The 26,042-nt window shown below is 37.4% G+C and overlaps 1 protein-coding gene across 3 annotated transcripts; it reads left to right on the top strand.

Annotated features, from left to right (window-relative positions):
• Positions 1-12,354: 12,354 nt before the first annotated feature.
• On the top strand, positions 12,355-23,512 carry LOC128240747 (dual specificity protein phosphatase 19-like). 3 transcript variants are annotated; one of them, XM_052957585.1, is made up of 4 exons: positions 12,355-12,410; positions 12,913-13,015; positions 13,858-14,016; positions 22,966-23,512. In XM_052957585.1, the coding sequence occupies exons 2-4, from the start codon at positions 12,922-12,924 to the stop codon at positions 23,370-23,372; spliced, it is 660 nt and encodes a 219-aa protein (XP_052813545.1). In that variant the 5' UTR covers positions 12,355-12,410; positions 12,913-12,921; the 3' UTR covers positions 23,373-23,512. The 3 variants fall into 3 exon arrangements, with proteins under 3 accessions (XP_052813545.1, XP_052813538.1, XP_052813531.1); XM_052957578.1 differs by having other exon boundaries at positions 12,371-12,616; XM_052957571.1 differs by having other exon boundaries at positions 12,371-12,624.
• The last annotated feature ends 2,530 nt before the right edge of the window (positions 23,513-26,042 follow it).

Here is a 26,042-nt window from a genome sequence, read left to right as displayed (position 1 = left end):
ATGGGCTGTATTTACCTCCACTTTATTGCTAATTCATGTCCGCGACGTCACGTTTTTACTTTGTCATGTATGCGACTTAAGTTCTTGTTTTGTTATGTATGCGACGTCACTATCTTGCTTTGTCAAGTATGCGACGTCACGTTTTTGCTTTGTCATGTATGCGACGTCACGTTTTTGGCTTGTCATGTATGCGACGTCGCCTTCTATTTTCGAAACTCGATGTTTGCCGTGACATATTCCGTCCTAAATCAGAATATTACATTAAGCATATATATTCCTCAACATCGACTTCAACGGTTTTCAGCGAAAAACAACACTTACATACTATCCTTTAGATTGATCACCTTTGCTGACTTGTAAACAATAACGGACACATTGAGAAAGGCGCGTAATCAAAGAAACCGCATGCCGGGCCTCTGGGTAATGAAAATAAAGGAGTAAAATCTGGATGATAATTTAAGTAACGTCAAATAAAAAAGAAGATATTATAACACTCATTATGCAAGTATTTTTCAAAATTCAATTTTCTTACAATAATGAATACATTATGCCATTTGATGCTAACTATATAGATTTGTTTTCGTGGACTTTTGAATTGTCATATATTTTATATTTATTTTTCATGATTGCTTCTGTCAAATCTTGATCACGCTTGACCAAAAGCGAATCGGACCAATTTTAGTATATGTTGATTAAACCACAGATGTGTTAGAAAGGCCATCGTAATCAGCTTATTTTAATTGCTTGGAGTTACTTACGATGCCGGTAAATGTTTCCAAATACTAAGGATACGCATTATTTTCTTAACAAGTACACAGTATAACACAGAAGTCTCGGTTGAATTTAGACTTCTTATTGGACAGCAATGATACGCTCAACATTTAAGCCATTGCTAGTACCGACAGTCGGTTTGCTTTCTTCTTGTATCACTTAGTTAAAATAAGAGATAAACCCTGCTCTCTGGACAATGTACGGGGCGGCTGTATACACACATGTTTTAAATACTTTATGTATGCTGTTCAGATGTTGCGGATATGGAGTCCTTCGGCCTCGTGTCTCCAAACAATATTGTCATTAAATGTTTGACTACAATGCTTTTATTACATTTTTTTTTAACTATGGATTTGGCTTTATCCGTTCGTAAGTCCCACCGTCCGTCCATCGGTTCGTCTTTCTGTCAACCCTTCAGTCCATCCGCAGTCATTCCTACTTGACACTTATAGTGAGATTGTGCATACGAACGATACGCCTAGAACAGGTCAGGTACTTTTTAATTGATTAACAAACTAAACTTTGTCTAGCGTCCGAAACCGGATTAAAACTAAATTACAAGTAAGAAAGGCGCCAAAATAAAGAAGGGCGGATACTGAACCTACAGCAATGAGAAAGAGTTTCCTCCCTTAATAATTATTCAATTTTCTTAAAATTTGCTAAATGTACATGCGTTTGTGCAGGTGCAAGATTCATCTCATTAATGTAAGGATATATAGTATCGTAAAATTAATTGCCTTTTAAATAATGTCGAGAGCAACAATTTGCTCATCAAGAACTATAACTGTGTTAGTTAAGGACACAAATGAATGATACGTTCATGATATGTGTATAACATAAGTGCGGTTGTGCATTGGCTGGATTCGTATGGATTAGGTACGGAACACAACGGTATTGCCCTTAAATTAATAAAAACCGTACTGACACTGTTAATCATTTACAATGTAGTGTTATAGTGCATGCATTAGTGTTGTCTAGATTGAATCAGTACTATAAGAGTTTTTGGCCCTTTATTTTTGAAAGTTTCATTTTTGTATTTGTCTATTTCCTTCGGCAGGGGATCAATTCTAGTATTTGCATCTTTTAAAGTAGGCATTACCTTTATCAGATAGCACACAGCATGACACATCAAACACGGTTGTTATTACATCCGACAAGATAATTGTAATTTGAATGTACTTTTTCCTTGACGTTAAAATTGGCAATATCTTAGAGATTATTTTCTTTTCCTTAGTTGTCATTTCATTTCGTTCACTTTGATCCCTTTGTATTTGTTAACTGAAATGAATTGCAATCTGGAGTCATCTGTTTTTTCGTGCTAGCAATAACACGAGGAAATGAGATCAAGTTCGATAAATATCCTTGAACGCATTTTTCCTTTCATTAAAGCAGATATTGGCTCGTGTTTGTTTGATCTCAATTTGAATACCGAAGGGCTAACAAGGAGGTAGGTATCATCTTTATTTAATGTTGACTACTAGAAGCTTATTTATGAGTTGATATGGTAAAACCATTGCGCTCATATTTGAGGGAAATCGCAATAAAGTAAAATTGAACTTCTAATGAAAACAACGTTTTTAAAACTTAAGCTTTTTTATTTTTATTTCAGGTTCTCAACTTCATGAGAACCCATTAACAGTGTAATTTGCTGCGTTGTCGAGTTTTACATGATGTCGATTTATTGTACGATGCATTTCCCAAATGGCCAAAAATAGTCCGAGAAACAAAGTGATGTCTTTCCTTTATCATCAATATCGTGTTTGAAAATCGAGATCCTGCGTAGAAGACAAATACTACTAACTTCTTGTTTATGTCATTTAAATGTCAATCCTCTCCGATATTTGTCACATTATCTTTATGAAATGTGGTTGTTTAATAAATCAATGCTATATATTACATCAAACGACTCTCAGATTGTCACTGAGAGAGATATAAAGAAACGAAGACAAAACCTTTCCGGAAAAAAAATATTATTTGTTACAAAAACCTCAATTCAGTTAAAAAGTAAACTCTGACAGAAAGCAAGTGAACTACTGCTTATAGACATTAAACGGTAGTTGTGTATGCTTAAATAATAAAGATAACTCTCATCTGTTTGGAGAAGAAAAAAAATCCTTTAAAACGCTTTTTGCGTTTATTAAACCTGCTTGTATTCGCTCTTCCATACGCGTAATAATAGAATTTGCAAGTGATTGGAAATGAAAGTGAGAATTCCAAGCGTGTTACTATCTAACTTAATTAGGACTAAGTAAGTCATAAGTATGAGCTAGTATAATATAGCTAGTATTTCCTAATTATGAGATAGTAAGTCGTTAGAATCTCCTAATTATGAGATAGTATCTCGATATTAGGACTAGTAAGTCATAGTTATGAGTTAGTATTTCCTAATTGAAATGAATTGAAATGGTCAGTCAATATATGGTTTGTGAAATATAAATTCAGGATTATCTTTGCACTGGCCATTTTTACGTATACCAATGAAACTGTTCCATGGATGTATCATCACTCATCACTTACAAATAGTATCGGTATAATCCAACACAACCAAAAAATAATTTATCATTTCATTCTGTTCTCGATTTTTCTCTTTTTTAAATTCATAAAGCATGCAAATTAAAGTTGATGAAACGGATCCAAAGCGATTGATAGAGATTGATGATGACGAACACGACTATGATGATGTAGTAGAATTCTCACAGCCACCATTACCGCAGAGATTCTTTCAAGATCTCGATGAACTTTTATCGAATCTCACCCGGAACTCATTCGTACACAATCTCTTAAGCTATTGCAGAAGCGACATCACCAGGATAAACGCGTACCGGGAGAGGCTAGCTGAACGCGCCAGGGGATTCCCGGGGTGTCCAGAGACAAGACTTGTAAATCGACGTAACTCGTCGGCGGGCACAAAAGAACAAAAGTGTGCAGGCGACTGCTATGTGCTACAGGCATTCCTAAATGGAGAAAGATCGAAAGAAATCAATGACGTTTTCACATCAGCAACATCCTCCCAACAGGAAGCAGTAATAATTGACTGTGATGCCGACGATAACTTTAACAAACCGGATATTTACGCCACGCTAAGCAAAATTCAAGCCGATATCGCTGATATATCGAGGCAACAGTATACCGACTCTTCACTGTGTAAGGTAATGCAAACTGACATCTCTAACATGACAACAGCTTTTCGGAGATTTCAAGGTACCTTAAATAGTGTATTAGCGTCTCTACCGACTCAGGGGAACCCTATAAATAAATTACAAGATGACGTCACAAAGCTTGAGTCTGCGGTTAGCATTTTGAATAAGCGCCTCGTAGATTCTTACGTCCCAGTGGCATTCCCGGGGGGCCTTTCAGGAAGAGCCAACATCTAATACATACTCTGAAGCCTCGACGTCACCCGCGAAAGCACAAAGCTTTGCTGCGGAGCCATGCGAACCTCAGGAAAATCAAATGACGTCACCTAAAGCCGCGTCGGGACGTACATTAGTATCACGGTCAGAAGTACGCGTACGCTCACCAATTAGGCCTTACAATTCTAACAAATTGAAAGGAACCCAGGAACCGGAACTACGGGAGCACGAATCGACTCAAAAAAAGCCGAAACAACGGGCCACACCTACTCACGAGCAGGCACCTCAGCCACAGGCGACCGCATATCGGAATACCAATAACTCCAGCGAGAACGCGCTGGCGTCAGCAACCGAAAACGAATCAAGCCAAAACCGCTTTATAGCAGTTCGGCGCCGACAGACATCATCCTACTTTATTGGCAACATAGACTCTACTGTCGTTGAGCAAGACATTTATGGCCACTTTAAAGACATCACGGTAGATACGGCTCTTCAGCTAAAATTAACATTTACCCCGAGGACGAGGAAACCGTTGAGAATGACGCATTCTGGCCGCTAAACGTCACCTGGCGGAAATGGGTCGGGAAGAATGAATGGGAACAGGAAAAGCAACAATCACGCCAAAAACGTTGGGACCACTATAGACGCCCAGCAGGTAAACGTTACCGGTTCCGTTTCCATGACGACGACAATGACAGCGAACGGGAGCCAGAGAGTGACCAAAGAGATAGGGATACATCGAGAGACTGCATGTGGCACTACAACAAGGAGGACTATGACGTAGTTGACGAATGGGACCCAACTAGGGACTAGTGTGTTAAACTGATTTGTACTAGTACTAACATATTATAACAAAATGAATACCATACGATATACCTTAGCCATAATGACACTGAATATACTTGTTTGGAATGTTCGAGGTATCATGTCCTCGGCCTATTCACTGTCTTCCTTTCTTGAAGATAAGAAAATTGACATCGCATTTATCACCGAACATAAGTTATTGCCACACAATGTAAAAATTTTAAACTCCATAAATGCCAATTTTTCGGCATTCTATACGATAGACGAATCTCTAGATCACTTTGGAATCTTAAAATGTGGTAGAGGCGGCACTGCCATCATGTTTAGAAGCGATTTAACTTATCTTGTTGATAAAATCAATAATATCGAAAACGATAGAGTTACTGGCATCGAACTTAGGACAGACACAAACATTCCGACATATCTATTCTGTGTTTACATGCCGTCAGATAGCGATATTGATGATTATAGAGACGTCCTCAGCGACGTCCAGTCCCTGGTTGCACTTTATTCAAAGATGGGATCAGTCATCCTAGCAGGAGATTTCAACGCACAACTCTCAAGTAACCTTGCCCCAGGTCAAAAGCCTTCCACCAAGTCTAAACTTCTAACAGAGTTCTTGGCTACAAATAGTCTTACATCCCTGCAGTTAGATATAGGCCACCCAGCCGACTACACATTCATACCGACAAAAGTTTCTATTGATCACGTATTCGTAGAACAATCAAACACGGCTCCCTTCCATTCGTGTTCAATTGGAAATGAAAACGAGGTTTTTACATCTGACCACCTCCCTATTCTTTTCAATTTCGAAATGCGCCCAAACAGTGGCGTGTCCCCTGAGCCGCCAAAGAAGTGCATTGCTTGGAACAAGTGCACATCCGGTAACATCATAGAATACCAGAATGCTATCTACTCACAGGTATCCCTACTTATTGATGAGCCCACACAAACCGAGGCAGACAAGCAATCACCCGATTTTATTAACACCATGCTCTGCAACATATTACACGATGCCTCGACAAAACTCCCTACTAGCAAATTCAATAAAAGGGCAAAACCATATTGGTCAAACGCTGTCAAAAGCGCACACACTGAATCCCGTGTTTTACGACGTCGTTGGATTAACGACGGTAAGCCCCGCGGGAAACAGTCGCCATTATACACACAATACAAGCGAGCGAAAACTAGGTTTAGAAAAATACAGCGTGAAGCTATTGAAGCTCACGAAAATTCATACTTAGACGAGCTTAACAAAACGGCAGAGTTGGACTACAAGCTGTTCTGGAAAATCCTTCGGTCAAAAAATCCCCAAAAGTCAAACGTCTGCTCAGAGATTATCTATAGCGAAACCTCATTCACTAACGAAAAGGTTTCAGAAGGATTTATGCACCACTTCTCTAACGTTTTTAGCTGTTCAAATAGTCAAGATACCCTCGCTTACCGTGACGAGGCCGAACTAAATAGCTTTCTGAACGTAAATAGTGAAAATGGAGATCTTTCCCACTTTATCACACTTCCCTTCACACCGGAAGAAATACAAAAGGTCACACAGGCACTCGCCAAACACAAAAGCCCTGGTCACGATGGTATACTGAACGAGCATGTATTACTAGGTGGGCCAGCAATAACTAGAGCGCTCACATTCTTATTCAATGCTGTAATCAAGCACGAGTCAACTCCAAGCGCATGGAAATCAAGCGTATTGGTTCCAATTTACAAAGGCAAAGGTAAAGATAAGCGAGATCCATCAAGCTATAGACCAATATCTCTTATACCTTGTTTTTGTAAAATCTTTGAAAAGCTCTTGGCCAACAGAATATACGCCAACCCTTTACTACACAAGTCACTATTTCCTAGTCCCCAACAAAACGGGTTTCTAAAGGGTCTCAGCTGCTTGACAGCCGCATTTAACCTCCAGGAAATGATTTACCACGCTGTTGACAATGGTAGTCACGCGTACGTAGCATGCCTTGATCAAAAGGCTGCCTTCGATACTGTCCGACACCAAGCACTCTTACTTAAACTAGGTAGACTTGGTATCAAAGGTAAACCCCTACGGATTATCCAATCCTCATATAAATCCCTCAGATGTATTATCCGCGTCGGTCAAGGCTTAACGTCAGACGCCTTCGACGTCGTACGTGGCGTCAGACAAGGTGGGGTACTTTCCACTTTCTACTACGTGGTGTATATAGACGCGTTATTACGACATCTCTCCAGTTGCCGTCATGGGGCACAACTTCTGTCTGTGAATTCCGGAAGTCCCGCATTTGCAGACGACATATCGCTCGTCGCTTTCTGTCCCTACGACCTCCAGTGTATGGTCGATATAGTCTACTCGTATTGCCAACGTTGGAACATAGAAATGAATGTCAACAAATCTGATGTAATAGTATTTTCACCACGCCGCAGCGTCCCCCAAATCCTTATCATGTACGGTGAGCGTATCATCCAACAAGTCACATCCACTACTCATCTAGGTATACTGCAGGATTCAAACTTAAAACTGCACGGACGCATAACACAACGTATTCAAAAAGCGAAAAATGCCCTATTCTCTATGGTCGGGCAGGGTGTCCATCCGTTCGGAGTAGGCCCTCTCGTTTCATGCAGCTTATACCAAAAGATTATTGTCCCGATAACACTTTACGGCTCTGAACTATGGAACAACATGACCGTAAATGACACAAAAACAGTCGATCGATTTCAACACTTTGTGGCAAAGAAAGTGCAAGGTTTTCCCTCCCAAGTAAGATCTGATATGTCGGAATCCATGCTCGGACTTAACCGCCTCTGTAGCCAGATCGATAAACGCAAACTGATGTTTTTGTATAAAATTTTAAGTTTGCCTCAACATTGTATAACGAAAGAGATTTTCATCAGGAAATATTGTATGTATTTGGAAGACAATTACTCTGTTAAACTTGGTTTTATCCCGGACATATGCAGAATACTCACAAAGTACAATTTGCAATTTTTACTTAATGAGTACCTTACCGTGTCATTTCAATTACCACTCAAAACAACATGGAAAAGGATTGTTAATAACTCAGTCAAATTACTAGAACTCAACTGCTGGGAAAATCGCACCGCAAATGACTGTGACTTTATATTGTTTCGAATCCTCCACCCTGTAGTCTCGCCTTCTATAATATACTCTGTTTCAAGAAAAAGTGTATTCAGGGAGACTCTTAGATTAATAGCAAAACTATGTTGCAGATCAGCTGTGCTTGCGACAAGAACCTGCATTAAATGTGACAGGATATACCAGGAAGAACTGACACATGTTCTGTGTGAATGTAAAGCTACACTATTCGAAAAAGCAAACTTTACAAACCAACTAAAAGAAGCTTTCAACCACGACTTTTGTGACACTCTTTCTTCTCTTGACAGCCTTACCTGGTGCTTAAAGGTTTTAGGGGCCCCAATCGAGCCACTACTGGAAATCGATCAACACGTAGTATTTTTGAAATTATGTTTTAAATTTATTACACGCTGTTTAAACAGATACTTTTACTAACCTTTCGTTAGTAAAATCAAAGCTCTACAATGTGCTGTTTCGTCTAGGCGGGAGTCAACATAGTGACATTTTTCATATAAAACTGCTAGGCAATTTATGGATTACTCTTATCAATTAATCTATGCTCATGTTATCCTTCTAACGTAAACAAAATTATGTATGCTATAACTCGCTGCTGCAAATCTCTTGTATTTCGTTTTGACAAGATTTTTGCATCCAAGCGGCGAATCACATACAACTATACTATCATGGAAGTCAAATAGACTAATCTTATTTGCATGTAGAATATAAGCTTTCTATTTATACTTAGATATGAAGCTATATCCTGCAATGTTTGTATACATATTTTGACACCAATACGCAATAATTTAGAACTGTACTATTATTATACATATATTATATAGGTTCTATGTCTATAAATGTTTGTATATACCATGAATATCTCCAGCCATGGGGGAAATAAAGATGTTGAGATGAGTTGAGTTGAGTTGAGTCTAGATTGAATCAGTACCATAAGAGTTTTTGGCCCTTTATTTTTGAAAGTTTCATTTTTGTATTTGTCTATTTCCTTCGGCAGGGGATCAATTCTAGTATTTGCATCTTTTAAAGTAGGCATTACCTTAATCAGATAGCACACAGCATGACACATCAAACACGGTTGTTATTACATCCGACAAGGTAATTGTAATTTGAATGTACTTTTTCCTTGACGTTAAAATTGGCAATATCTTAGAGATTATTTTCTTTTCCTTAGTTGTCATTTCATTTCGTTCACTTTGATCCCTTTGTATTTGTTAACTGAAATGAATTGCAATCTGGAGTCATCTGTTTTTTCGTGCTAGCAATAACACGAGGAAATGAGATCAAGTTCGATAAATATCCTTGAACGCATTTTTCCTTTCATTAAAGCAGATATTGGCTCGTGTTTGTTTGATCTCAATTTGAATACCGAAGGGCTAACAAGGAGGTAGGTATCATCTTTATTTAATGTTGACTACTAGAAGCTTATTTATGAGTTGATATGGTAAAACCATTGCGCTCATATTTGAGGGAAATCGCAATAAAGTAAAATTGAACTTCTAATGAAAACAACGTTTTTAAAACTTAAGCTTTTTTATTTTTATTTCAGGTTCTCAACTTCATGAGAACCCATTAACAGTGTAATTTGCTGCGTTGTCGAGTTTTACATGATGTCGATTTATTGTACGATGCATTTCCCAAATGGCCAAAAATAGTCCGAGAAACAAAGTGATGTCTTTCCTTTATCATCAATATCGTGTTTGAAAATCGAGATCCTGCGTAGAAGACAAATACTACTAACTTCTTGTTTATGTCATTTAAATGTCAATCCTCTCCGATATTTGTCACATTATCTTTATGAAATGTTGTTGTTTAATAAATCAATGCTATATATTACATCAAACGACTCTCAGATTGTCACTGAGAGAGATATAAAGAAACGAAGACAAAACCTTTCCGGAAAAAAAATATTATTTGTTACAAAAACCTCAATTCAGTTAAAAAGTAAACTCTGACAGAAAGCAAGTGAACTACTGCTTATAGACATTAAACGGTAGTTGTGTATGCTTAAATAATAAAGATAACTCTCATCTGTTTGGAGAAGAAAAAAAATCCTTTAAAACGCTTTTTGCGTTTATTAAACCTGCTTGTATTCGCTCTTCCATACGCGTAATAATAGAATTTGCAAGTGATTGGAAATGAAAGTGAGAATTCCAAGCGTGTTACTATCTAACTTAATTAGGACTAAGTAAGTCATAAGTATGAGCTAGTATAATATAGCTAGTATTTCCTAATTATGAGATAGTAAGTCGTTAGAATCTCCTAATTATGAGATAGTATCTCGATATTAGGACTAGTAAGTCATAGTTATGAGTTAGTATTTCCTAATTGAAATGAATTGAAATGGTCAGTCAATATATGGTTTGTGAAATATAAATTCAGGATTATCTTTGCACTGGCCATTTTTACGTATACCAATGAAACTGTTCCATGGATGTATCATCACTCATCACTTACAAATAGTATCGGTATAATCCAACACAACCAAAAAATAATTTATCATTTCATTCTGTTCTCGATTTTTCTCTTTTTTAAATTCATAAAGCATGCAAATTAAAGTTAATTTACAAAATATGTACCGAAGATCTAGTTAGATATTTACTTATAGTTATAGCTTTTCACCGTGTGTTACTTAACAACAAAAGTTATTTATACAGTATTGATCTTTGCCAATTCAACTTAGTTACCAAGTGATCGTAAGTATACCAAACGGTGAAAAGGGATTTACATAAGCTGCTGTACAGCTTGTTTCCCGATCCATATAATTATTTATGATTAATTATTTTTGTGAATTGTATCAATATTTATTCGGTATCATAACATGGTTTATACAATTTGTATGAACCATGTTATGATACTGAATAAATATTGTTTAAACTAACCCTAAAATGAGCAGATCAAGATAACAATATTTACATGTTTCGGCAGCGGCGTCAATAATGAAGTAACTTGTTTCATCGACGGCACATTAACGTTACTGTAAAAAAATAACAACACTGGCATGAGTATTAATGTATAGAAATAAACTATCTATAACTAGTTATGCACCAGTTAATTGTAACCACGCCCCCCCCCCCCAGGTCCGGGGAATAGCGGGGACTTTGACTTTCGGTCCAGCCAACCCCGGCTAAAATACCCGCCCTGCGGAGACGAACAGATGGTAAAATTCCCGCCAAATGCCCCCGCACCCCATGGACCCTAGGTAAGGCCCATTTCCCGCTATATTAAAAGCGAAGACAAAATCACCGCATTCACCCAGCACTGCAGGGCCACCTGAAAGGTAAAAACACGGCCCATTTCCCCGGCTATCCCCGGTATACCACCGGACCTGGTGTGGGGGGGGGGGGGGGTACAATTGACTGGTGCATTACACAAATATATAAAAAGCTATTAAGGCTTCAGTTAATTACATTCTGTCAAATTTGTGATTTAAAAAAAAAATAGTATTCAAAACAACTCGATACTGACATTTTGTATTGATTAATGTTAATCGTTCATCACATAAAAGCGGTTATTTCTTCTCCCTCCCCATTATATTTTTCAAATATTTTAAGCATACTTTAAGAGCATTTTATGGATTTTAAGCACGTGTTAAAATATTATGTGTCCTGGCCATGCGTGCGCTATTTGCAATAAATTTTTGATTCTAATGGAATTCATAACTTTCATAACAGCATCGTGCTTCAAATGCTTCAAATTATAAACCCTGATGAATGCATAATTGTATGATTTATGATTTACGTTGTACAAGAAACCCATCAGATCGGAGTTGCACATGTTAACTGAAATTTTATTTTAGACGGGCAGCACAATGTGTTCGGCTTGAATTGGTTTAACTATGATTATAACTTTCCTCTCTTTAACTAGAATTTGGCGAAAAATTCAGATTACAAAATATTGGTCATCATCTCCGAAAGGTAATGTTTATTTAAGGTTTAAAGCATGGTGGAATTCTCAAATTCGAATCCGGTAAATAAATGGGTGACTGTAAACGTTTACATGATAAACAGTTTTAAACACTTTAACATATTAAGGCAATACAAGTTATAACAAAACACATCAAAACCATGAGATGGAAAACACCTCGGAAACAAATAAACCTTGAAAATGATCAAATACCAACGGTCATTCATTTGGGACTATAATTGATTATTTACATATGTACATTTATTTATTTATTTAAATTACGATATAAGAATGTTGTGCAATTTATGGTAGTATATAACCTAACTTAACTGTAGAGTTACTTCCCTTTTATTCAAACATGCCAGTAATTATTACAGACTTATTTCCCTTTTATACAAATATGCCATTAATTGTGTAAAATAAACCAAAATAAATTGTTAAGTCGTTAGAACACACTTTTAATAAGATCATGAGTATGCATTGAATTTCTATAAACCGTTTGTTGTAGCGACTGGAGTTCGTTAACCATTACACTACTTATATTATTAAAAAGACACGCACTGCATTATAAATATGGTATAATCTTAAGTATTTACACTGACTTATTGACGAGTTGATACACAACTGCAGTCCATCATAGATGTGTCCTCGAGTGTTCGTATAAGGAACAGGCGAATTGGTACCAGAGTATGTTAATAAATATATTATGTGCTGCCAATTCGATCAGTTTCAACATGAAAACTGTGAAAATAATAACTTAATTTGACAATCCCAATTAGGGTCTAAATGAAAATGGTACCATTTAAAGGCATTGTTCTTAGTTCCACACACTGGAGTAAAATATACATGTATAAGACATCATCTTGAATGTTACACTTCTTAAGTGAAAGCTTTTAGTATTTGTTCATATCAATAACATCCACAAGCTGTTTACTTTTATCTCACTATCGAGTAGTATGTGTTGTTTTTTTTCAGTTTGGTGGTATGGCTTCAAAGAATTCAGAAACCCCTGAAAATACAAAACCTGACCTGCTTGCTCAGTTGAAAGGTTTCGATAAGAAAAAGCTGCATCAAACAGGTATTTAGAATTTTCAGGAGAAATCATATGTTCAATATTGTAGTGCAATGATACACTATCTACTCATACAAATAAACTACACTTTTCAGTGTTTAATTACTTACCTCTTATGGGAATGCCTGAATAAGACTACACTCCTTCCAGAAACAATAAAGACATCAGGGGCGTAGCTTGACTTAAATATATGTGTAGGCCACTTTTAAGGGGGGTCTGGGGGTATGTCCCCTCTGATTTTACACATGCTATATGAAAACAATGTGAAGTTGAGAGCTAATAAACCGGTTTAACCCTCTAGTTAATTTCTAAAAGGGGACCCTAAACAAGTATTAATAAAGCTTGGTTTATTAATCACATTTTGCCTGTTCTGATTGAACAGTTCCTGTTTTATATGTATATTTATATAATTACTACCTCTAAAGATGTTTTATGTACAGTGTCCATGACTATTCTGAATATAGATTTATATAATGTAATCTTAGTGTAAGGTTGTATCCCTCATTGAGTATGTTTAGGCTTTGAACGTTCTGTCTCTAAATGGGATAAACTAAATCGTAAAAATTTATTTTTGGGCTACTGGGCTCGTTGCAGTAGATTCTAAGAGTTAAATGGAATCATATAATCATTTATCATTATAAACACATTCAGAAGATGAACCAGGGCCTTTAAAATACCTCTCGCATACCCCCCAATAAAATAACACACTCCATACATTAACAGAAAAGTTAGGAATTCTTCGTTCATAGGGCTTCGGCAGAATATTTTTATCATAAGTAAGCATTGTGTACGTAAATAACACGCCAAATTGCAAACATAAGATAAATATTAAGATATTTTTTTTCCAGAAACCTTTGTGAAAACAGAGGATGGGCGAGTGTTAAAAGAGACGCGTGATAAAGGTGGTCAGTATTCCGCCACTGTGACTGACAAAGGTCAGCTCGGCTTTGTTCCAGAGAAGCATGGTGACCTTCAGGTGGGGGAAATACGGTCTAATCTACTCATAGGTAAGCACCAATGACTTAATATAGGACAGTGTGCTTTGGAACATGTCTATGTTATCATAATTGCATGCTTTTGGCATTTCTAAGCTTATCTGTTTTTAAAAAAAAAATCGAGGTTTGGCGATAGCATAGGTTTCGTTGGTTTTGGCATCGGCCACGACGCTCAAATACTTTAACCTTGGCTATAACTCAAAACTCAAGATATTGGAATGAAACATAGTATACATGGTGTCAGAGACAATATATCATACCACACTATGGATTTAACCGTGAACACTTGATGAGTTATGCATCTTTGCAAGCAAAAATAACAGACAAGCTTTAGAGCTGGCTCCGCAGTGCTCTTGTTTCATGTTTGCTTGTATAAGTGATACAAATGTATGTTCAGACTTTATGTCTGTGCGTTGTTATTTAACATAATAATGTGCTTAATATCAACAAACCACTGATTATGTCACACAAGTCTGAAGCAGTTTTTGCTTATATACAGTACAATGATTTTGTCTGCAAAATTGTTTGTACTGTTTCAAAGAGTTAATTGACTTTTCGCACAATAATAACACAATGGAATCTATGGGAATACGCCCATTAACCACAAACAGAACCTTTTAACCTATTAAAAATGAAGCAGCTATACATACATTTATATAGCTAGTATTAATATAAGATTTGAAATTATTTGCCGTAGTGTGGATTTTCTGTAATTTCCTTACAAATGTGGATTTTTTCAGTCAACATGTTTAAACTTGACCATTTTTTCTCTAAATTGTTTTACAGTAGTGACTTTTCCTGATATAGGTCAGAATGGTACAGAATCATGGTTTTGCCTACCTACCTACCTACCTACCCTTTTTTAAGTCAATGTTATTGGAAACAAGGAACTATTTTGGTCTAAGTACTCCATGCTTTATTCAAAATTGCAAAAAAAACAGGCATGCACAAATAATTCAAATATGTGAAACGTAAATAAACATTTTAAAGTACATTGCAATACTCATTCAGCTGAGTCCTGTTGGCTCCAACTAGCTTGGCTCAAATTCTTCATTGGCTCAAACTGGATGTAAAGGACCGATTTTCTTAAACTGAATGTAAGCATTCCCGCTTGGCTCGACTTTTCTGAGTCTCGAGGTATTTTCTTCGGTCCTTGGCAGTTCCAGCCAACGAGGTTTGACCGTATATATATATATATGTATAATGTATTGTGTGGATGGATCATTAGTATATATGAAGTCTTATCATAGCTTACATTATTCTACAATACACTTTTGTTGTCTTCGCTTTGGGTTAGCTGTCGCATTTCCTGTTAGATCATCATGCTACTCTTTTCAATGACACAACACCTGAGAACGCAATATAAGCCTTTATATTCTGTTATTTACAGATGATCAATAGATTTTATAGAAATACAAAATGTTCACAGAGACATAGACGTTCCGGAAAATAATATCGTGCGACACACATAATCAAATTGACACTTATGTGGATATATACTTACCTGACACTAAATATTGCAATCTAAAATTCAACAAGGTTAAAGACTTGCATATTCTTCTTAAATTTCCAGTGAACATTGAGTTAAGTTGTAGCTTATAAATATTAAACGTTGTAGCAAGTTAAGTTGTAGCAAGTATTCTATAGCAAGTTAAGCTGTAGCAAGTAAACTATAGCAAGTTAAGTTGTAGCAAGTAAACTATAGCAAGTTAAGTTGTAGCAAGTAAACTATGGCAAGTTAAGTTGTAGCAAGTACACTATAGCAAGTTAAGTTGTAGCAAGTACACTATAGCAAGTTAAGTTGTAGCAAGTACACTATAGCAAGTTAAGTTGTAGCAAGTACACTATAGCAAGTTAAGTTGTAGCAAGTAAACTATAGCAAGTTAAGTTGTTTCAAGTACACTATAGCAAGTTAAGTTGTAGCAAGTAAATTATAGCAAGTTAAGTTGTAGCAAGTAAACTATAGCAAGTTAAGTTGTTGCAAGTACACTATAGCAAATTAAGTTGTAGCAAGTACACTATAGCAAATTAAGTTGTAGCAAGTACACTATAGCAAGTTAAGTTGTAGCAAGAAAGCTATATCAAGTTAAGTTGTAGCAAGCAAACTATAGCAAGTTAAGTTGTAGCAAGTAAACTGTAGCAAGTTTAGTTGTAGCAAGAAATTTTAGCAAGTTAAGTTGTATCAAGTACACTATAGCAAGTTAAATTGTAGCAAGTACACTTTAGCAAGTTAAGTTGTATCAAATAAACTATAGCAAGTTTAGTTGTAGCAAGTAAACTATAGCAAGATAAGTTGTAGCAAGTACGCTATAGCAAGTTAAGTTGTAGCAAGTACACTATAGCAAGTTAAGTTGTAGCAAGTAAACTATAGCAAGTTTAGTTGTAGCAAGCAAAGTATAGCAAGTTAAGTTGTAGCAGGCATCCTATAGCAAGTTAAGTTGTAGCAAGTAAACTATAGCAAGTTAAGTTGTAGCAAGTAAACTCTGGCAAGTTAAGTTGTAGCATGTAAACTATAGCAAGTTTAGTTGTAGCAAGTAAACTATGGCAAGTTAAGTTGTAGCAAGTAAACTATGGCAAGTTAAGTTGTATCAAGTAATCTATAGCAAGTTTAGTTGTAGCAAGTAAACTATAGCAAGTTTAGTTGTAGCAAGTAAACTATGGCAAGTTAAGTTGTAGCAAGTAAACTATGGCAAGTTTAGTTGTAGCAAGTAAACTATAGCAAGTTTAGTTGTAGCAAGTAAACTATAGCAAGTTAAGTTGTAGCAAGTAAACTATGGCAAGTTTAGTTGTAGCAAGTAAACTATGGCAAGTTAAGTTGTAGCAAGTAAACTATGGCAAGTTAAGTTGTAGCAAGTAAACTATGGCAAGTTAAGTTGTAGCAAGTAAACTATAGCAAGTTTAGTTGTAGCAAGTAAACTATGGCAAGTTTAGTTGTAGCAAGTAAACTATAGCAAGTTAAGTTGTAGCAAGTAAACTATAGCAAGTTTAGTTGTAGCAAGTAAACTATGGCAAGTTAAGTTGTAGCAAGTAAACTATGGCAAGTTAAGTTGTAGCAAGTAAACTATGGCAAGTTAAGTTGTAGCAAGTAAACTATAGCAAGTTTAGTTGTAGCAAGTAATCTATAGCAAGTTTAGTTGTAGCAAGTAAACTATGGCAAGTTTAGTTGTAGCAAGTAAACTATAGCAAGTTAAGTTGTAGCAAGTAAACTATGGCAAGTTTAGTTGTAGTAGCAAGTTTAGTTGTAGCAAGTAAACTATGGCAAGTTTAGTTGTAGCAAGTAAACTATGGCAAGTTAAGTTGTAGCAAGTAAACTATGGCAAGTTAAGTTGCAGCAAGTAAACTATGGCAAGTTTAGTTGTAGCAAGTAAACTATGGCAAGTTAAGTTGCAGCAAGTAAACTATGGCAAGTTTAGTTGTAGCAAGTAAACTATGGCAAGTTAAGTTGTAGCAAGTAAACTATGGCAAGTTTAGTTGTAGCAAGTAAACTATGGCAAGTTTAGTTGTAGCAAGTAAACTATGGCAAGTTAAGTTGCAGCAAGTAAACTATGGCAAGTTTAGTTGCAGCAAGTAAACTATGGCAAGTTAAGTTGTAGCAAGTAAACTATGGCAAGTTAAGTTGCAGCAAGTAAACTATGGCAAGTTTAGTTGCAGCAAGTAAACTATGGCAAGTTTAGTTGCAGCAAGTAAACTATGGCAAGTTAAGTTGTAGCAAGTAAACTATAGCAAGTTTAGTTGCAGCAAGTAAACTATGGCAAGTTTAGTTGTAGCAAGTAAACTATGGCAAGTTTAGTTGTAGCAAGTAAACTATGGCAAGTTTAGTTGTAGCAAGTAAACTATGGCAAGTTTAGCTGTAGCAAGTAAACTATGGCAAGTTAAGTTGTAGCAAGTAAACTATAGCAAGTTTAGTTGTAGCAAGTAAACTATAGCAAGTTAAGTTGTTGCAAGTAAACTATGGCAAGTTTAGTTGTAGCAAGTAAACTATAGCAAGTTTAGTTGTAGCAAGTAAACTATAGCAAGTTTAGTTGTAGCAAGTAAACTATAGCAAGTTAAGTTGTTGCAAGTAAACTATGGCAAGTTTAGTTGTAGCAAGTAAACTATGGCAAGTTTAGTTGTAGCAAGTAAACTATGGCAAGTTAAGTTGTATCAAGTAAACTATAGCAAGTTTAGTTGTAGCAAGTAAACTATGGCAAGTTTAGTTGTTGCAAGTAAACTATAGCAAGTTTAGTTGTAGCAAGTAAACTATAGCAAGTTTAGTTGTAGCAAGTAAACTATAGCAAGTTTAGTTGTAGCAAGTAAACTATAGCAAGTTTAGTTATAGCAAGTAAACTATAGCAAGTTAAGTTGTAGCAAGTAAACTATAGCAAGTTAAGTTGTAGCAAGTAAACTATAGCAAGTTAAGTTGTAGCAAGTAAACTATGGCAAGTTAAGTTGTAGCAAGTAAACTATAGCAAGTTAAGTTGTAGCAAGTAAACTATAGCAAGTTAAGTTGTTGCAAGTAAACTATAGCAAGTTTAGTTGTAGCAAGTAAACTATAGCAAGTTTAGTTGTAGCAAGTAAACTATAGCAAGTTTAGTTGTAGCAAGTAAACTATGGCAAGTTAAGTTGCAGCAAGTAAACTATAGCAAGTTTAGTTGTAGCAAGTAAACTATGGCAAGTTTAGTTGTAGCAAGTAAACTATAGCAAGTTTAGTTGTAGCAAGTAAACTATGGCAAGTTAAGTTGTAGCAAGTAAACTATGGCAAGTTTAGTTGTAGCAAGTAAACTATGGCAAGTTAAGTTGCAGCAAGTAAACTATAGCAAGTTTAGTTGTAGCAAGTAAACTATGGCAAGTTAAGTTGTAGCAAGTAAACTATAGCAAGTTTAGTTGTAGCAAGTAAACTATGGCAAGTTAAGTTGTAGCAAGTAAACTATGGCAAGTTAAGTTGTAGCAAGTAAACTATGGCAAGTTAAGTTGTAGCAAGTAAACTATAGCAAGTTTAGTTGTAGCAAGTAAACTATGGCAAGTTTAGTTGTAGCAAGTAAACTATGGCAAGTTTAGTTGTAGCAAGTAAACTATGGCAAGTTAAGTTGTATCAAGTAAACTATAGCAAGTTAAGTTGTTGCAAGTAAACTATGGCAAGTTAAGTTGCAGCAAGTAAACTATAGCAAGTTAAGTTGCAGCAAGTAAACTATAGCAAGTTTAGTTGTAGCAAGTAAACTATGGCAAGTTTAGTTGTAGCAAGTAAACTATGGCAAGTTTAGTTGTAGCAAGTAAACTATGGCAAGTTTAGTTGTAGCAAGTAAACTATGGCAAGTTTAGTTGTAGCAAGTAAACTATAGCAAGTTAAGTTGTTGCAAGTAAACTATGGCAAGTTAAGTTGCAGCAAGTAAACTATAGCAAGTTAAGTTGCAGCAAGTAAACTATAGCAAGTTTAGTTGTAGCAAGCAAACTATAGCAAGTTAAGTTGTAGCAAGTAAACTATAGCAAGGTAAGTTGTTGCAAGTTAACTATAGCAAGTTAATTTGTTACAAGTCAAGATAAATTGATTTGGTATTGTGAAAACCTTACTTTGTTATGAAATTGTTCGGCAAGATAAGTGAAAATATCCTCCGTTTTAGAACGTGCAACGTGTAAAAGGTATTGGATAAAAAACACGAATCATCAAACGTTTTCAGACCTTTTCAAATACAAGGAATGACTTCAAAGAGTAACGCAAAATTGGTCCTTAACATCCAGTTCGAGCCAACAAGGAAATCGAGTTAAACGATATCGAACCAACGGGTTTCGACTGTAGATGTGTTATCATTCACAGTTTTACCACTTGTATAAATGAAAGTGCTGAAAGGCTGTATGCGCGACAAGTGTGATTTTACTTTTAACAATTCTGTTCACAGACAATAAAAATCGATCCCAAAAAAGTGTTTTAAGTAGCTTTAAACGGTAACATATATGCGCCTGTCATTAACTAAAAAGATAATGTGAATTGATGAATTTGTAGTAATACAAATAGCTAGTTTTAGAACAGTATAATTGGTAATGAAAAGCCTGTACTCGTATTCATTAATATGTCAAGAAAAAGGATAAAATGCCCATGAGTAATATGTACATGTGTCCCTTGTAAACATAAAGCGCACCCCCCCCCCCCCCCAAAAAAAAAAATGTCAAAGTTTACGATTAATATTACTAGATGTGAAGAATAGTAAAAAAAATACATTCAAAATGCATCATTTCGGACTAGAAATTGTTATAATTTAACACTTAAAGCAAATATTATCTTAGATCCGAGGGAAGGGTACAAGTCAAAAGGTTACGTCCCCTACTTTACGCTCCCTCTAACGACTGATCCTTGACCTGCCCATGTAAATCAGAGACAACCAGAACGTGTCAATGATATACCTGCAGTCAGATCCCTTGTTATCTCAAGGCAACACAAACGTGCTTATTAAAAGAAAAGGATGTAGGTTAAGAAACATGAAGTCCAGTCCCTTGTTATTTATTTAGAAATCGAGGAGGGTAAGGAACTGGTACTTGGGTTCCTTGTTATCTCTAGGCTACGAGAATGTGCCAATGAGAAACATGTACTTGGGTTCCTTGTTATATAAATCTCTAGGCTACGAGAATGTGCCAATGAGAAACCTGTACTTGGGTTCCTTGTTATCTCTAGGCTACGAGAATGTGCCAAAAAGAAACCTGTATTGGGTTCTTTGTTATCTCTAGGCTACGAAAATGTGCCAATGAGAAATCTGTATTGGGTTCTTTGTTATCTTTAGGCTACGAGAATGTGCCAATGAGAAACCTGTACTTGGGTTCCTTGTTATCTCTAGGATACGAGAATGTGCCAATGAGAAACCTGTACTTGGGTTCTTTGTTATCTCTAGGCTACGAGAATGTGCCAATGAGAAACCTGTACTTGGGTTCCTTGTTATCTCTAGGCTACGAGAATGTGCCTATGAGAAACCTGTATTGGGTTCTTTGTTATCTCTAGGCTACGAGAATGTGCCAACGAGAAACCTGTATTGGGTTCCTTGTTATCTCTAGGCTACGAGAATGTGCCTATGAGAAACCTGTACTTGGGTTCTTTGTTATCTCTAGGCTACGAGAATGTGCCTATGAGAAACCTGTACTTGGGTTCTTTGTTATCTCTAGGCTACGAGAATGTGCCAATGAGAAACCTGTAATTGGGTTCTTTGTTATCTCTAGGCTACGAGAATGTGCCAATGAGAAACCTGTACTTGGGTTCCTTGTTATCTCTAGGCTACGAGAATGTGCCAATGAGAAACCTGTACTTGGGTTCTTTGTTATCTCTAGGCTACGAGAATGTGCCAATGAGAAACCTGTACTTGGGTTCCTTGTAATCTCTAGGCTACGAGAATGTGCCAATGAGAAACCTGTACTTGGGTTTCTTGTTATATAAATCTCTAGGCTACGAGAATGTGCCAATGATAAACCTGTACTTGGGTTCCTTGTTATCTCTAGGCTACGAGAATGTGCCAATGATAAACCTGTACTTGGGTTCCTTGTTATCTCTAGGCTACGAGAATGTGCCAATGAGAAACCTGTACTTGGGTTCCTTGTTATATAAATCTCTAGGCTACGAGAATGTGCCTATGAGAAACCTGTACTTGGGTTCCTTGTTATATAAATCTCTAGGCTACGAGAATGTGCCAATGAGAAACCTGTATTGGGTTCTTTGTTATCTCTAGGCTACGAGAATGTGCCAATGAGAAACCTGTACTTGGGTTCCTTGTTATCTCTAGGCTACGAGAATGTGCGAATGAGAAACCTGTACTTGGGTTCCTTGTTATATAAATCTCTAGGCTACGAGAATGTGCCAATGAGAAACCTGTACTTGGGTTCCTTGTTATATAAATCTCTAGGCTACGAGAATGTGCCAATGAGAAACCTGTATTGGGTTCTTTGTTATCTCTAGGCTACGAGAATGTGCCAATGAGAAACCTGTATTGGGTTCTTTGTTATCTCTAGGCTACGAGAATGTGCCAATGAGAAACATGTACTTGGGTTCCTTGTTATATAAATCTCTAGGCTACGAGAATGTGCCAATGAGAAACCTGTACTTGGGTTCCTTGTTATATAAATCTCTAGGCTACGAGAATGTGCCAATGAGAAACCTGTACTTGGGTTCCTTGTTATATAAATCTCTAGGCTACGAGAATGTGCCTATGAGAAACCTGTATTGGGTTCTTTGTTATCTCTAGGCTACGAGAATGTGCCAATGAGGAACCTGTACTTGGGTTCCTTGTTATCTCTAGGCTACGAGAATGTGCGAATGAGAAACCAGTACTTGGGTTCCTTGTTATATAAATCTCTAGGCTACGAAAATGTGCCAATGAGAAACCTGTACTTGGGTTCCTTGTTATATAAATCTCTAGGCTACGAGAATGTGCCAATGAGAAACCTGTATTGGGTTCCTTGTTATTTCTAGGCTACGAGAATGTGCGAATGAGAAACATGTACTTGGGTTCCTTGTTATATAAATCTCTAGGCTACGAGAATGTGCCAATGAGAAACCTGTACTTGGGTTCTTTGTTATCTCTAGGCTACGAGAATGTGCCAATGAGAAACATGTACTTGGGTTCCTTGTTATTTCTAGGCTACGAGAACGTGCAGATGAGAAACTGTACTTGGGCTCATTTTTCTCGCGTTAGTGAGAATGAAGTGGCTCAAGTTCTTTGTAATAGAGAATGACCTCTGTTAGACCAGACTTCCCTGGTTAACGTTGAATCGTTGATCATTACAGTGGACGAGAGTGGTCTAGCGGTGTTTTAGGTGTTCGCCTCTCACCTAGGAGGCTGTGTATTTGATACCTAACACAGAAAGTTTCTCATTGCCTCTTAAAATGAACACTAGTACATGTTTCTTTCACAGTTAACGGACACGATCATGATTTTGACACTTTATTTAATCAGCTTTCATCACAATCGAACAGATCTCTACAATAAGACCACCTGTTTCCAATTTCAGGCTCACAAGATGTGGCAGCGGACATTGACATTCTAAAATCAATCAAAGTGACGCACGTACTCAACCTCGCCTCTGCAGTTCCTAACTTCTTCCCGGAGACAATCACCTATCTAAAATTGGAAGTTCTGGACCTTATTGATGAACCCGTTCTGAACTTGTTTGACAATGTTTTCAAGTTTATTGACGAAGGCAGGGATAAGGGCTGTGTATTGATACATTGCAACGCAGGCGTTTCGAGGGCGTCAACGTTTGTCATAGCTTACTTGATGAGGACTGAAAACATGACTCTGTATCAGGCCTTTAAATATGTTAAGAGTAAGCGAGAAAAAATCCAACCTAACGCCGGTTTTCTTGAGCAATTGAGAAAATATAATGAATTTCTTGGATATGGAAAATCTGAGATGTAGGAAATGAAAGTAGTTTTAAAAAATATAATTTGGGAAAGATGCGTGCGTTTAAGTAGTTTCACGTTTACTCACATATATGTAATGTTCTAGTCTTTTGGCTTTTCATACGAACCGTATTTGGATAATAAATTTGAACTGAATCCTGTTTTTGTTCAATTAATCAACGCAACGAAAATTCGAACACAATACATAACATATATATTTTTCGCTTATTCTTTCAGTTAATAATATAATGGTAACAAAAGAAACATTTTGGAAGTAACAACATATTATAAAGGCTAGTCCAACTGTAAACGAGTGACACAAAACGAACAAGACAACACAGGGAGAGACTAAACGACAGACATATGGCGTACAAACAACCCCGACAGACAGTAAACAAGAGGCACACAGCGAAAAATAGACGACATAAACAGAGACTTAACAAGATACACACACTTTACACAACAAGGCATACATACACTAAACAAAGGACACACAGCGTACAGCACAACATAGATATACACTTAATGAGAGATACTTTGTGTACAATACAACGAGAGACACAGCGTACAAGACAACACAGACAGACACTCAACGAGACACACAGCGTCAAAGACAACACAGACAGACACTCAACGAGATACACAGCGTACAAGACAACACATACAGACCCCCAAGGAGAGACACAGCGTAAAAGACAACACAGACAGACACTCAACGAGACACACAGCGTACAAGACAACACTGACAGACACTCAACGAGACACACAGCGTACAAGACAACACTGAAAGACACTACACGAGACACACAGCGTACAAGACAACACTGACAGACACTCAACGAGCACACAGCGTACAAGACAACACTGACAGACACTCAACGAGACACACAGCGTACAAGACAACACAGACAGACACTCAACGAGACACACAGCGTACAAGACAACACTGAAAGACACTACACGAGAGACACACAGCGTACAAGACAACACTGACAGACACTCAACGAGACACACAGCGTACAAGACAACACTGAAAGACACTCAACGAGACACACAGCGTACAAGACAACACAGACAGACCCTCAACGAGACACACATAGTACAAGACAACACTGAAATACACTCAACGAGACACACAGCGTACAAGACAACACAGACAGACACTCAAGAGACACACAGCGTACAAGACAACACAGACAGACACTCAACGAGACACACATAGTACAAGACAATACTGAAAGACACTAAACGAGCACACAGCGTACATGACAACACTGACAGACCCTCAACGAGACACACAGCGTACAAGACAACACTGACAGACACTCAACGAGACACACAGCGTCAAAGACAACACTGAAAGACACTCAACGAGACACACAGCGTACAAGACAACAATGACAGACCCTCAACGAGACACACAGCGTACATGACAACACTGACAGACACTCAACGAGACACACAGCATACACGACAACACTGACAGACACTCAACGAGACACACAGCGTAAAAGACAACACTGAAAGACACCCAACGAGACACACAGCATACACGACAACACTGACAAACACTCAACGAGACACACAGCGTAAAAGACAACACTGAAAGACACCCAACGAGACACACAGCGTACAAGACAACACAGACAGACACTCAACGAGACACACAGCGTACAAGACAACACCGAAAGACACTACACGAGAGACACACAGCGTACAAGACAACACTGACAGACACTCAACGAGCACACAGCGGCGTACAAGACAACACTGACAGACACTCAACGAGACACACAGCATACAAGATAACACTGACAGACACACAACGAGACACACAGCGTAAAATACAAAACTGAAAGACACCCAACGAGACACACAGCGTACAAGAAAACACTAAAAGACAATCAACGAGACACACAACGTACACGACAACACAGACAGACACTCAACGAGACACACAGCGTACAAGACAACACAGACAGACACTCAACAAGACACACAGCGTAAAAGACAACACAGACAGACACTCAACGAGACACACAGCGTAAAAGACACCACAGACAGACACTCAACCAGAGACACACAGCGTAAAAGACAACACAGACAGACACTCAACAGGAGACACACAGCGTACAAGACAACATAGACAGACACTAAACCAGAGACACATAGTGTACAAGACAACACAGACAAACACTCACCGAGACACACAGCGTAAAAGACAACACTGACAGACACTCAACAGGAGACACACAGCGTAAAAGACAACACAGACCGACACACAACGAGACACACAGCGTACAAGACAACACAGACAGACACTCAACGAGACACACAGCGTACAAGACAACACTGACAGACACTCAACAAGACACACAGCGTACAAGACAACACTGACAGACACTTAACCAGAGACATACAGCGTACAAGCAAACACAGACAGACACTCAAAGAGACACACAGCGTACAAGACAACACTGAAAGACACTACAGGAGAGACACACAGCCTATAAGACAACACTGACAGACACTCAACGACACACAGCGTACAAGACAACACTGTAAGGCAATCAACCAGAGACACACAGCTTACAAGACAATACAGACAGACACTCAACGAGACACACAGCGTACAAGACAACACAGACAGACACTCAACCAGAGACACACAGCGTAAAAGACAACA

Source organism: Mya arenaria, chromosome 1, assembly GCF_026914265.1.
Source record: "Mya arenaria isolate MELC-2E11 chromosome 1, ASM2691426v1".
In the NCBI taxonomy this organism is placed as follows: Eukaryota; Metazoa; Mollusca; class Bivalvia; order Myida; family Myidae; genus Mya; species Mya arenaria.
Note: the sequence above shows the minus strand (reverse complement) of the source record. Positions and strands in the feature narration are given on the sequence as shown.

Excerpts from the sequence above, each read along its gene's own strand:
- LOC128240747 (XM_052957585.1), top strand. The coding sequence starts at position 12,922 with ATGGCTTCAAAGAATTCAGAAACCCCTGAAAATACAAAACCTGACCTG. Across the intron at positions 13,016-13,857 it reads GAAAAAGCTGCATCAAACAG|AAACCTTTGTGAAAACAGAG; the intron begins GTATTTAGAATT and ends TTTTTTTTCCAG. Across the intron at positions 14,017-22,965 it reads ACGGTCTAATCTACTCATAG|GCTCACAAGATGTGGCAGCG; the intron begins GTAAGCACCAAT and ends TTCCAATTTCAG.